The 14,751-nt window shown below is 47.9% G+C and overlaps 1 protein-coding gene across 2 annotated transcripts in view; it reads right to left on the minus strand.

Moving 5' to 3' along the window:
- The window catches only part of LOC123043971 (translation initiation factor eIF-2B subunit beta), an 18,909-nt gene extending 7,692 nt beyond the window's left edge, over nucleotides 1-11,217 (minus strand). Inside the window, exons 1-7 of one of the 2 annotated variants that reach the window (XM_044466590.1) lie at nucleotides 10,991-11,217; nucleotides 10,750-10,904; nucleotides 1,646-1,927; nucleotides 1,220-1,349; nucleotides 637-744; nucleotides 441-543; nucleotides 239-364 (exon numbers count right to left, since the gene is read on the minus strand). In XM_044466590.1, coding sequence (XP_044322525.1) covers nucleotides 239-364; nucleotides 441-543; nucleotides 637-744; nucleotides 1,220-1,349; nucleotides 1,646-1,927; nucleotides 10,750-10,904; nucleotides 10,991-11,043 — 957 coding nt within the window. In that variant the 5' untranslated portion in view covers nucleotides 11,044-11,217. Of the gene's footprint in view, nucleotides 1-238; nucleotides 365-440; nucleotides 544-636; nucleotides 745-1,219; nucleotides 1,350-1,645; nucleotides 1,928-2,499; nucleotides 2,546-10,749; nucleotides 10,905-10,990 lie in introns of those variants that run through there. The other variant, XM_044466597.1, reaches the window with a different exon arrangement.
- Between the last annotated feature and the right edge of the window lie 3,534 nt (nucleotides 11,218-14,751).

Here is a 14,751-nt window from a genome sequence, read left to right on the forward strand (position 1 = left end):
CATACCAAACATAGTATAGCACCGTGACTTATTTGTGCCCCCTTCGCTTACTAGTCTATGGACATTGGAACAGGTTGGTTTAAAACAGAAGAACACACAAAACTTTTATCAGAACCCAAACAACCATACGAGTATGTTGACCAAACACTATGCCTTCATAATGTGATTTTTTTAGTTGCTTAGGATGAAAACATTGCAATAAACACAAAAATTAAATGCATAACTTACAGAAACTGACCTTATGACTGCCAGCAACCACGACAAAGGGTACAGCATGCCTTTGAGCAGCAAGAGCAACCATATTCATACCTACTGGTGCAATGACTCCACCGTTTGCCATTATTGCATGGACTCCAACTATAACCTATAAGATAAATCATGAGTTACCTTGTAACAGAAACAAATATATCAAAAAAGCAATAATCAACCTGCGTACATACCATGTTAACTCGGGAGATCATAGCAAAAACTGCTGAATCTGTTATAACAGTAGTCTGTACACCTTTCTCGACCAGCTCCTTCGCAAGAACATGTCCCTGATATCTGATTCAAGCATTGAACAACAAGAATGAATCAAGCAAGGAGATTCAAAATACAAGAAATTAGTTGGGAATAGAATTGGCAAGGTGCACAAACCTTGGAGCACCTTCAGCAACAAATACACGAAAAGATCGCTTCTTCTCCTTTGCAGCATACAGGAACTCTTTCACGGTTCTAGAACGACCTAGAGTTAGGATGACCTCACTGTGGCAAACAAAAAGCATTGATTAGGCACAATTGGTATTTCAATCATGTGAACAGAATGTTTTGGATGGTCCTTAGCTGTTGAAAAAAGGGACTTTGAATCTATATTTTAGATTAATGAAGGCTGAGAAGCATTATGAGCTTAAGTTAACGCTACCAAAGTAAATAAGTCGATGCGAACTCTGGTAGATTAAAATTTATAACAACAAACATTTGTAAGAGAAGGTACTGTGAGCAGAATAAAAAAGCTTTTGTAAGAGAAGAAGGTACTGTAATCACCGAGGTAGTTAAGAGGATTTTTAATCATTTGACGTTGGGCACATGTTCTTCATAATACACATGCCAACCTTTTCCACAATCCCAGGTATATGCATAAGTTAAAAAATATTTTCCATCATTCAATAATTTCACAGGAAAAGATAGATGTGACTACTAATTAGTTTATGCTTGTATGTTGGACAAAAGATGATCATACTTTTGGTGGATATGTTCGACAGCTTGCTCAGAAATCTGGTCATAACATGTATCAATCTCCTCAATAAGATCACCAATGGCAGCAATAACATCATGTTTTAGTTTCCGAGTTTTTAAGCTCTTATCTCCAGCTGCTTACATGGAACATGCAGAAATTCAGTGTCAACAATAACATAAAAATTGGAATGTATAGACCCTGAAAGGGTACCATAAACTTGAGAGTATATCAATCAGTTAATAATTTCTTAAACACAAGATGATTAGTACAATATAAAGAGAAAAAAGGAACGTCTGTTCAGGTTGGCTATAAGTACATGATTCAAACATATGGCTATAAGTACATGATTCAAACATAAAAGTATAACTACAAATGCCTGTTCAGTGTGGTATACATAAAAAAAGAGAATTCTAGAGATCATGTATTTACTTTTCCCATCTGAATCCCCAGCTGACGATGAAGAATGTGAAAGTGCAGTGCTCACAGGAATATCATCCAGGAGAGTCTGCAATGAAGGTGCCCGAAGAGCGTTTCTAGCATGGGAAGCAAGAACAGCAGCGGATAAGGTAGGACGGTCATCATTTCCACTGTCACATTCATCGTCGCTGACAGCAGTCACAGAAAGACCTTCAATACCAACTGCGGTAAAAGATATATCTTCCTCTTTTATTATATGCAAAACACGTCTCACAGTGTTGCCGACAGCGAGCTCTGCAAAAAGAAGAGAGAGAATTTGTAAGGATAAAAGGCTGATAATTACCAACAACACATATTATTCACTATACTTTAGAGCTGAATAACAAGTGCCACCCTCTAGTCATGGTGCAATTTGCTATGACGAAACTGTACTTATTTCTGACATGCATGCACCACTCAGCAATTGTTGTGAAACTTGCTGATTGATATACAACTACAGTTCAAATGCTAACTGCCAAGACTAGTAGGTTCTACTGGTGGTGCTAGTGCCAACAACAACAAAAATCTCGAACACGCAGGAGCTCTGCGTATCTTTTTATTAGACAAGAAACGGAAGGGGGGTGCACTTGGTTCTTAGCGTACATATGTGCATAGGTGCTACACTCTGTTCATTCTAGTACAATGCAGGGTCTAGTCCTTAAGTTAGATTATGAAAAAGCTTTTGATAAAGTGAATATAGAATTCCTTGAAGAGCTCCTTAGAAACAGAGGCTTTGGGGAGAAATGGATCCACTGGATCCTGCAGATCACTAGAGGGGGGTCAGTAGGGGTCAAGTTGAACAATACTGAGAGTGATTTCTTCCTTACCGGCAAAGGTTTTGAGGCAGGGGGACCCCATTTCCCCCCTGTTATTTAACCTTGTAGTTGATGTACTCACTAGGATGCTAACATTGATTGAAGGCCTGCGCCCTGAGGTTTGTCCTGGAGGGATTATATGTCTTCAATATGCTGATGACACCATCCTATTCCTGGACAAGGACTTAGATCATTCTAGGAACCTGAAAATGGTTCTATCTTGCTTTGAGAACATCTCTGGCATGAGAATCAATTACAATAAGAGTGAGCTCATTCCTATTAATATGGAAAATGCTGAGGTAGGGGATTTCCTGGATACATTAGAGTGTGCTGAGGGGTCTTTCCCCATTAAATATCTGGGCATCCCTCTGCACTATGATAAACTTAGGAGAGAAGACATCCAACCACTAATTGACAAGATCATGAAAAGGATTGCTGGCTGGAGGGGGAAACTTCTTTCTTATAAAGGGAGAATAGTCCTCATCCAAGCCTGCCTGGCTAGCATCCCTATTTATTTGCTGTCTTTCTTTAAATTCCCTAAATGGGCAATAGATGTTATAAACACCCAAATGGCAAACTGCCTGTGGAATGACTCTGAAGGCCACAGGAAGTTGCAGTTAGCTAACTGGAAATTGGTCTGCATGAAAAAGGAATTTGGAGGCCTAGGCATTCCAAACCTGCAAGATATTAACCTTTGCCTTCTAGGGTCTTGGGTCAAAAGATATTATGAAGGGGAAGGGAAACCTTCGAGGAAGATGGTAGACCAAAAATATATGAGGGGCAAAACCAATCTCTTTGCTCCTAGCTCCTCCACTAGTGTCTCTAGGTTTTGGAAAGGAGTCAAATCCATCATCCAATCTTTGAAGTTTGGATACAGATGGAAGGTAGGAGTAGGAGATAAAATTAGATTCTGGGAGGACACTTGGTTTGGCACATCCCCACTAGCAGTCCAATTCTGGCACATCTACATGATTTGCAATGAGCAAAACAAGAGTGTCAGAGAGGTCTGGGATGGTGAAACCCTGAAGCTTACTTTTAGAAGGAACTTTGACGATAGGATGATGGAACAGTGGTATCAGCTGATGGAGAAAGCTAAAGACATTAACTTTAGCAATGACCCTGACTCTCTGATTTGGCAACTTCAAAACAAAGGGATCTATTCATCTAGCTCTCTGTACCATGTGATCAACTTTAGAGGCGTGCAGCCTCTGTTCCTACCTGCAGTGTGGAAACTGGCAGTGCCACCCAAGATACATGTTTTCCTTTGGTTGTTTTCCCAGAATAAGCTTATGACTAGGGATAACCTGAGGAAAAGACACATAATCAAACCTCTAGATTGTGTATTTTGTGCTGAGAATGAGACTAATCACCATCTGTTTCTTGACTGTGTTGTAGCCAAAAACATTTGGTCTTTTGTCAGTTGTTCTTTTACAAAAAACTGTGGGCGCGAACTTTGAATCAGTGGCCCGCTTCTGGATTTCTAACAAAAAACATGTAGCTTTGAATATAGTTAGCTCAGCTGTCCTGTGGTGCTTATGGCAATATAGGAACTCTATGATTTTCAATAACACCATTTGGACTTCTATTACTCAGGTTTGGGGACTGATCCACAGAATGATCAAATTCTGGGTGATTCTGACCCCAGAGGTGGACAAGGCCCTGATGGAGACTTTCTTGGAGGCGTTGAGGAAGCTGCTCCAACAACCTTTGATGATCCTGAGTGGCTGAATATGAAGGGCACACGGTTTGATGGCGGTGCAAGCTGGGGGAACCTCAAAATCTCAGAAGATGAAGGCTTCCACTCCCCAACCAAGAAAAGAGACACCAACGGCAAGGCGATGCTCAGCCCGGTGTCCACGCTCGCGATCTGCTGGTCTCCTCAGGCGGCTCTGGCGCCCCCGCTCAAGTTCAGAAACGGTGTTGGCGCGATCGTGATGTGAGCTGCAGCTGTCACGTTCCGGCGCGCGGTCGGAGATTCTGGACTCTTGTAGCCTGACATACCTTAGACCAGTTTTTATCTTCCTCTGCCTTTCTTCTAGTCTTGTTAGCCTTGCTGTCATGCCTGGTTTGTAATAAAAACTGAACCTCTCGAGAGAAGTAGCTGGTATGTAAGGGGACAACGCTGTATGGTTTCATTCTGAGTTAATGGAACCGGGGAGAGGCCTCCCTGTTCATCGAAAAAAAAACAGAAAAACAACCTAACCACTCAGAACAAGGGCTATCAATAGGGAAAGCCCTCCAGCTCCAGCCATACACCATCAAACTAATATTTGTCATGCTTGGGCAACACCATCAAAGACGCAGCAATTTCTTTGGTTCCAAAGAGTCCAAGCCCCAAGAGAGATGAGAGTTGAGGCCTTGCTGCATCCTGCCATTAGTTGCCTCGGTAGCTCTGCTCCACCAATTGTCAAAAGACCTAACTTCAAGTGAGGGTGAGAGAGCTTGAAGACCAAAACGCCTCAAGAGGCTGGACCAGAATTGTCTAGCAAAAACACAATCTGTGAGCAGGGAATCAATTATTTCAACCACCTGATCATAACAGGGGGAGCACTTAGGATGCGGCAAACCTCTATGTGCAAGACGGTCTGCGGTCCAACACCTTCTGTGCATCACTAATCAAAGGAAGAAACGATATTTTCCTGGCACCCGAGCTTTCCGAATGCACTCCCATGGTCTGAAGAGAACAGAGCCTTGGAAGAAACTTTCATAGGCTGAATGAGCGGAGTACTGACATGACGCAGAAAGGCGCCAACGATCCGTATCCTCCGATAAAAGATCCCAGAGGTCCAAGTATTCAAGAATAACATTTGACCGAGAGAGAACCCTGAATATCCCGGACCCAACCGGTGCCTGTTAGAGCCTTAGACTTACAGTACTGCATATATTTCACTAAGTGAAGTAGAGTGAAATAAGGAGGGGAATTCATTAACATGCCTTAACTGTTGGCTCTGGCCAAGGAAGAAGAAGACTCTCACGCACAAGGAAGAAGAACACGCAGAGACTTTGCAGAACTCACACACTGCGCATCTTCCTCCGGTTCTATCATCAACTGATTACAAGTGCCTTTTTAAAGGGACACACACACACACATACGTTTGGCACTTGTGCGGCATCTCCACAACGGCCACACGACGCAGCCAAAATAGCATGCACACAGCCAGCACTAACAAAATCCATGCAATCTAGTCAACCAACAGAGGCACTCACGGCACTTGCACTTCCAGGCCGCATCTTCACTGTGTGCACAGGGCTGCTCCTGGTTCACTAGAACACACACGTATACGAACTAACTCCAGGAGGGCATGCATGCTTGCACTCAACCATTGACCTGCAGATGTTCTCATGCCGCAGCCACCGCACATCTATGTGCTTCTCCAGCTGCTGATCCGCCCACGGCATGACGCAACACATGCAATTTACCTGAACCTGGCTAACACTAATTAATTTCTACCAATAATACTAACTCCAGGAGGGCATGCATGCTTGCACTCGACCATTGACTTGAAGATGTTCTCATGCCGCAGCCACCACACACTCTATCTATGTGCTTCTCCAGCTGCTGATCCGCCCGCGGCATGACGCAACACACACAATTTACCTGAACCTGGCTAACACTAATTAAACTCTACGAATAATACCATGCAATACAAATAAACCATGAAACTAGACCTATACAATAAGGTTAACTCCAACACCAACCTCTTTATACTTCATCAAGATGATCAGGTCAGATAAATGAAGCTCACATGTCAAGAAAAATTATTATCTCTTCCGACCTAAACCTGGAGGAAGCTGATAAAATGCTTCAGCTGAACTACGTGATATGGAAGAAGTAGTGAGATTTCGCTGCAATGATAGACCTAGAATCTATGCAGTTTGACTGGTATCTCTCGTACTGATACAAACTTCCAGAAAACTATCTGTAAAAAAAAAGCTTCTAGAAAGCTTGTTTTTATCTATCTTGACTGGCAGGTCATTATCTGCTAACACTGACTCCTTCCGTCCCATAATATAAGAGCGTTTTATATTATGGGATGTCATGTGGGGCACGGCCTACAGGCGTGGGCCACGCGGCCAGGAGCGACAGCCGCCGGCCGCAACAGGCGAGGCGTAGGCTGGGCAGGAGTCCTGGTCCTTATACATTAGTTCCTATAATAAAGGAGTAGTTTAGGCATAGGTTTCTAGTTTGTTAGCAGCCCATGGGGCCTTTATATACCGTATAACCAGCACCCTTTGAGGGCAAGCAATAAAGTTATTATCTCCTACCTCTTCCTCTACTCCTATCCTCTCCTCCCGCACCATTGAGCAGCCAGGCAAAAACCCTAGCGCTCCTATTCCCCGAGACTACGAACTACGTAGTCGAGGTCCTGCTGTCTTGGGCACCGAGGCCCTTGACAACTTGGTATCAGGTTCCAGGCGATCCTCTTTTGCGTCCGCGCCAAGCACACCTCCATCGCCACCTTACGCCGCCGCCTCGGTCACGTCCGGCATGGCAGAACCAACCACCGCTGATCTGGCCAAGATAATCGAGGCCTTGACTGCAACGATGGCGTCCCTGCAGACGTCCGTCGCCGCGCTCCAGAAGGACAAGTCCACCTCCTCGTCGAGCGCTGCCGGCGCCCACGATGGGCAGCACCACAATGATCGCCCGCCCCGGTTTCAGAAGATGGACTTCCCCAAGTTCGACGGCAAGTCAGATCCGCTCGCTTTCCTCAACAGATGCGAGTCCTTCTTCCATCAACAACGGATCGCCGAGGAGGAAAAAGTCTGGATGGCGTCCTACAACCTTGAGGGTTCTGCCCAGCTGTGGTACATGCAGGTCCAGCGTGACGAGGGCACTCCGCCGTGGCGCCGCTTCTCCGAGCTGCTCAACCTCCGCTTCGGGCCACCTCTACGCACTAACCCGCTGGGCGAACTAATGGCGTGCAAGCGCACAACGTCTGTAGTCGACTTCCAGGAGCGGTTTGAGGCGCTCCTTCCCGGGGCAGGCATCTTATCAAAGACACAGAAGGTTCAGATCTTCACCGCGGGACTCCAGCCACCCCTCAGCCTCGACGTGGAAATCCACAACCCGCAGTCCCTCGCCGTCGCCATGAGCCTCGCCCGCAAGTTGGAGCTGCGCGACCAGTGCGCGCTCACCTCCGCGCCACCGGTGCGTTTTCAGCAGAAGGAAAAAGTGCAGGCCGTGGCCGACTGGCCGCAGCCTCGCTCGGCGCGCGCGGTCCGGGGGTTTCTCGGTCTTGCAGGGTACTACCGCAAGTTTGTCAAGGAGTTTGGCGTGGTCGCCGCGCCCCTGACGGCCCTGCTTCGCAAGGACGGCTTCTCATGGTCGCCGGAGGCGGCAGCAGCTTTTACCGCCCTCAAGACGGCGGTCACCACGGCTCCCGTGCTCGCGTTGCCCGATTTCACACGGCCGTTCATCGTCGAGTGTGACGCGTCTACATACGGTTTCGGGGCCGTCCTTCTCCAGGATCAGCACCCGGTGGCTTTCTTCAGCCGGCCGGCCGCGCCTCATCACCGTTCTCTGGCGGCATATGAACGGGAACTCATTGGCCTGGTGCTCGCTATTCGCCATTGGCGACCGTACCTCTGGGGGCGCCAATTTGTGGTAAAAACTGACCACTACAGTCTCAAATTCCTCCTTGACCAGCGCTTGGCAACCATTCCGCAGCACCACTGGGTCGGCAAACTACTGGGGTTCAATTTCACTGTGGAGTACAAGGCCGGTAGTACAAACACGGTGGCGGATGCCCTTTCCCGCCGCGACACGGAAGAGACGGGGGTCATGGCTATATCTGGTCCTCACTTCGACTTCATCGACCGCCTACGGCAAGCTTCGTCCACCGACCCAGCACTCGTCGCGCTGCGCGAGGATATCACGGCAGGCGCTCGGCAGCTGCCGTGGGCGCTCTCCGACGGCCTCGTCACTTTTAACGGGCGCCTCTACATCCCGCCAACGTCTCCACTACTCCAGGAGCTTCTCACCGCAGTGCACGATGACGGACACGAAGGCGTCCTGCGCACGCTGCATCGTCTCCGCCGCGACTTCCACGCACCTAACCTTCGCAAGACGGTGCAGGAGTATGTCCGCGCCTGTGGTACTTGCCAGCGGTACAAGTCCGAGCACTTGCACCCAGCCGGTCTGCTGCTGCCACTGCCGGTGCCCACGGCCGTGTGGACTGATGTCGGCATCGATTTCGTAGAAGCGCTCCCTCGTGTGGGCGGGAAGTCTGTTATCCTCACTGTGGTGGATCGCTTCAGCAAGTGCTGCCACTTTGTGGCGCTGGCCCACCCGTACACGGCGGAATCAGTGGCGCAGGTGTTCTTTGCTGAGATTGTGCGTCTCCATGGCGTCCCGCAGTCCATGGTCTCTGACCGCGACCCCGTCTTCACCTCGGCTTTTTGGCGGGAGCTCATGCGCCTCACCGGGACCAAGCTGCACATGACGACGGCGTTTCATCCACAGTCGGATGGCCAAACGGAGGCTGCTAACAAGATCATTGTGATGTACCTCCGTTGTCTCACCGGGGATCGTCCCAGGCAGTGGCTCCGGTGGCTTCCCTGGGCCGAGTACATATACAACACCGCCTACCAGACAGCGACCCAAGAAACTCCGTTCAAGCTTGTGGATGGTCGTGACCCTCCCACTATTCGCTCTTACAAGCCGGGCGATACACGGGTGGCCGCAGTGGCCAGGAGCATGGCGGAGCGCGACGAGTTACTCGCGGACGTCCGCTATCGTCTACAGCAGGCACAAGCGGTCTACAAGTCCTACTACGACAAACACCATCGGGACATTCGGCATGACGTGGGCGATTGGGTCTGGCTTCGTCTTCGCCAGCGCGTCGCGTCCTCTCTCAACCTGCCAACCAGGGGCAAGCTCAAGCCACGCTTCTATGGGCCGTACCGCATTTCAGAGGTCGTCAACGACGTGGCCTACCGCCTTGAGCTTCCGGCACGCTCGCGCCTCCATGACGTGTTCCACGTGGGCCTCCTCAAGAAGTTCTTCGGCACGCCTCCAACTGCACCACCGGGATTGCCTCCGATCCACAACGGGGCGGCTGTTCCAGAACCGGAGCGCGTGACTCGTGCACGACTAGCACGCGGCGTTCGCCAGCTGCTCGTCCACTGGAAGGGTGAAGCAGCAGCATCAGCTACATGGGAGGATCTTGACAGTTTCGTCGAGCGCTACCCCGCTTTTCAGCTCGAGGACGAGCTGCTCGTCGAGGGGGGGAGAGATGTCATGTGGGGCACGGCCTACAGGCGTGGGCCACGCGGCCAGGAGCGACAGCCACCGGCCGCAACAGGCGAGGCGTAGGCTGGGCAGGAGTCCTGGTCCTTATACATTAGTTCCTATAATAAAGGAGTAGTTTAGGCATAGGTTTCTAGTTTGTTAGCAGCCCATGGGGCCTTTATATACCGTATAACCAGCACCCTTTGAGGGCAAGCAATAAAGTTATTATCTCCTACCTCTTCCTCTACTCCTATCCTCTCCTCCCGCACCATTGAGCAGCCAGGCAAAAACCCTAGCGCTCCTATCCCCCGAGACTACGAACTACGTAGTCGAGGTCCTGCTGTCTTGGGCACCGAGGCCCTTGACATGGGATGGAGTAGTTTTTAACTGTAGGGGTTGTATACTTCTATGTTTTGTTCCGGAAAGTATGCAAATGAAACCCTAGGTTTAGGTAGGTGACAGAAAAATGTAATCTGGTAGTTAGAACAAAACTACTCCCTCCGTTCCTAAATATAAGTCTTTTTAGAGATTCCACTATGGACTACATACGGAGCAAAATGAGTGGATCTACACTCTAAAATATGTCTATATACACGTATGTAGTTTGTAGTGGAATCTCTAAAAAGACTTACATTTAGGAACGGAGGGAGTATATTACAGTAAGTCGATATGTTAGTTAGAACAAAAGCTATATTACAGTCAGTCGATCATCTAAGCTTGAGAATAAGAAGCAAACAGTGTGCAAGACATTATCTACATGAAGATGACACACACCAACCACATAATAAAAAGGAGCATCATACTTGAAATATCGAACTGTTCCCGTAGATACATGAATGGAGTTAGCACTTGGAACAGCATAAAAATTTCATTACCACAGCAACACATTTCACTGAACCGAGTCCAACACCAGTGAAATAAACTGTGACCAAACAATTCAGAAGAAAAAAGAAGTAATAACATCCCAATTTAAAAGCAATGCGATGGGACCACAATTCGAAAAAAAGAGCGAGGGCTTTTGGGCGCACCGATGGGATTGGCTGCGATGAGATGCTCCCCGACGGCATGGATGGCGTCTGCGAGAGCCGCCGCTTGGTTAGTGCTGCCCATCCGGTGCTGCGACACCACTGACCTCAGCAGCTCCGCCGTCTGCCGCGCCACGGCATGTGACCCCTCCACCTTACTGCCCACCCACAAACACGCAAACAATGAGCACACCAGAGTGGCGCCGACTCGGCACGGAATCGGTCGGCGTGGGCAACTGCTTACCGTCGCTTGAGCTTGAGGACGAAGTCGCTGATGAGCGGCTGCATGTCCGGCATAGTGGCGTGCGGCTTGGACCGGGAGGCAGAGGCGTTCGGATTTGGGGTCGGATCGGCGGCTTAGGAGGGAGAAGGGGCTTAGGGTTTCCAGAGAGAAGGAGAAGTTAGGGCAACTCCAGAAAAGGACACGGACACGTCCGCGGACAACGATAGAGGCACCAAATCTGCAAAATACACAGGAGCTACTCGGTGCTCCACCCCTTGATGTTAAAATTTGAAGTACCCTCGAAAAAAAACGATATTAAAATTTAAAGAGTACAAAAAAAAATTCTAAAAAATTTGAATTTTGAGGATGTCAAATCTGCATGTCCAATCTACCACATGTGAAGTTTTATGAAAAAATATCAAGAAAAGCATTTGTGGTGAAAAATATAGTCTGACCTACAATCTAATTTTTTTTTCTTATGATCGAGGTGACATCTCTCCTCGCTCAGCTCCCTTTTGAATCACATGAGACATGGCTACTACCTCAAACGAAGAAACTTTGCATACTTAGGTACCAAGGAACCAGCCATGGAAAAATTAAGGAGCGAGGTCGAATGATGGAGGGAGAAGGACGCGAAGACAAAGAATAAATGGAGCAAGACAGACCCCGCCCCGATGATCCGGACCCAGACCGGATGAGTCGGACCTCCTCCCAAACAATTCGGGTAATGTGCCCGAAGGATACAGCAAGCATCCGGATGAAGCCGGATCGTCCGGACTCCCTCCTGGATCATCCGGACCTACCCGGACATCTGGACGACGATCTCGATATCCAGACCAACTACGGCTGCAACGACACAGCCAGATGACCCGGACGGCCGTGGGATCATCCGGACCACCTCCCGGATAATCCGGACAGTGCTTGCGTGCACGACTTGGGCCGAGGCCCATTACCTCTCTCTACCCCTAGACTATATATACTCCTTCACCCACGTTTTAGGGTTAGCAAAGGATTAGCTCAAGATAGAGATAGAGCATTGCTCATCCACTTACCTCTCCCATGGAGATCAAGGCCTCCATGTGAGATGATCCTGAAGGAAATATGCCCTAGAGGCAATAATAAAGTTATTATTTATTTCCTTATATCATGATAAATGTTTATTGTTCATGCTAGAATTGTATTAACCGGAAACTTAGTACATGTGTTAATACATAGACAAACAGAGTGTCACTAGTATGCCTCTACTTGACTAGCTCGTTGAATCAAAGATGGTTAAGTTTCCTAGCCATAGACATGAGTTGCCATTTAATTAACGGGATCACATCATTTGACTTGACCCATTCCGTTAGCTTAGCACGATGATCGTTTAGTTTGTTGCTACTGCTTTCTTCATGACTTGTACATGTTCCTCTGACTATGAGATTATGCAACTCCCGAATACCGGAGAAACATTTTATGTGCTACCAAACGTCACAACGTAACTGGGTGCTTATAAAGGTGCTCTACATGTGTCTCCAATGGTACTTGTTGAGTTGGCATAGATCGAGATTAGGATTTGTCACTCCGATTGTCGGAGAGGTATCTCTGGGCCCTCTCGGTAATGCACATCACTATAAGCCTTGCGAGCAATGCAACTAATGAGTTAGTTGCGGGATGATGCATTACGGAAACGAGTAAAGAGACTTGCCGGTAACGAGATTGAACTAGGTATTGAGATACCGATGATCGAATCTCGGGCAAGTAACATACCGATGACAAAGGGGACAACGTATGTTGTTATGCGGTTTGACCGATAAAGATCTTCGGAGAATATGTAGGAGCCAATATGAACATCCAGGTTCCGCTATTGGTTATTGACCGGAGACGTGTCTCGGTCATGTCTACATAGTTCTCGAACCCATAGGGTCCGCACGCTTAACGTTCGGTGACGATCGGTATTATGAGTTTATGTGATTTTATGTACCGAAGGTAGTTCGGAGTCCCGGATAAGATCGGGGACATGACGAGGAGTCTCAAAATGGTCAGGCGTAAAGATCGATATATTGGACGACTATATTCGGACATCGGGAAGGTTCCGAGTGATTCGGGTATTTTTTTTAAAGTACCGGAGAGTTACGGGAATTCGCCGTGGAGTATATGGGCCTTATTGGGCTTTAGGGAAAAGAGAGAGGGGAGGATGCGCCCCCCCCCCAAGGCTTAGTCCGAATTGGACTAGGGGGAGGGGCTGTGCCCCCTCCTTCCTTCTCTTCTCTTTTCCCTTTCCTTCTCTCCTACTCCTACTACATGGAAGGGGGGAATCATACTCCCGGTGGGAGTAGGACTCCCCAGGGCGCGCCATAGTAGAGGGTAGGCCCTCCCCTCCTCCACTCCTTTATATACGGGGGCAAGGTGGCACCCCAACACACACAAGTTGATTGTTCCAAGCCGTGTGCGGTGCCCCCCTCCACCATAATCCACCTCGATCATATTGTAGCGGTGCTTAGGCAAAGCCCTGCGTCGTAGCAACATCATCACCGTCATCACGCCGTCGTGCTGACGGAACTCTCCCGTGAAGCTCTGCTAGATCGGAGTTCGTGGGACGTCATCCAGCTGAACGTGTGCTGAACTCGGAGGTGTCGTGCGTTCGGTACTTGGATCGGTCGGATCATGAAGATGTACGACTACATCAACCGCGTTCTCATAATGCTTCCGCTTACGGTCTACGAGGGTACATAGGCGATACTCTCCCCTCTTGTTGATGTGCATCACCATGATCTTGTGTGTAGGATTTTTTTGAAATTACTGCATTCCCCAACATTGGCATTCGAGCCATGTATATGCATATATGTTATATGCATGAGTAGAACACAAATGAGTTGTGGGCGTGGGTATATACATATTGCTTGCCGTCACTAGTTTATTCTTGATTCGGCGGTATTGTTGGATGAAGCGGCTCAGACCGACATTACGCGTACGCTTACGCGAGACTGGTTCTACCGACGTGCTTCGCACACAGGTGGCTAGTGGGTGTCTGTTTCTCCAACTTTAGTTGAATCGGAATCAATGAACATGGTTCTTTCTGAAGATCAAAAAGCAATCACTATACCGCGTTGTGGTTTTTGATGCGTAGGTAAGAACGGTTCTTGCTCAGCCCGTAGCAGCCACGTAAAACTTGCAACAACAAAGTAGAGGACGTCTAACTTGTTTTTGCAGGGCTTGTTGTGATGCGATATGGTCAAGACGTGATGAGATATAAGTTGTTGTATGAGATGATCATGTTTTGTTGAAGTTATCGGCAACTGGCAGAAGCCTTATGGTTGTCTATGTATAAGATGCAAGCGCCAAATAATTGCTTTACTTTATCGCTATACGATAGCAATAGTTGCAAAACCAATAGTTGGCAAGACGACCATGTGACGACACATTGATAAAGATCAAGATGATGGAGACCATGGTCTCATGCTGGTGACGATAGAGATCATGACGGTACTTTGGAGATGGAGATCAAAGGCGCAAGATGATCATGGCCATATCATGTCACATATTTTGATTGCATGTGATGTTTATCTTTTATGCATCTTATTTTCCTTAGTTCGGCGGTAGCTTTATAAGATGATCCCTTACTAAAATTTCAAGGTATAAGTGTTCTCCCTGACTATGCACCGTTGCGACAGTTTGTCGTGCCGAGACACCACGTGATGATCGGGTGTGATAAGCTCTACGTTCACATACAACAAGTACAAACTAGTTTTGCCCACGCAGAAATACTCGGGTTAAACTTGACGAGCCTAGCATATGCAGAT

Source organism: Triticum aestivum, chromosome 1A, assembly GCF_018294505.1.
Source record: "Triticum aestivum cultivar Chinese Spring chromosome 1A, IWGSC CS RefSeq v2.1, whole genome shotgun sequence".
NCBI lineage: Eukaryota > Viridiplantae > Streptophyta > Magnoliopsida > Poales > Poaceae > Triticum > Triticum aestivum.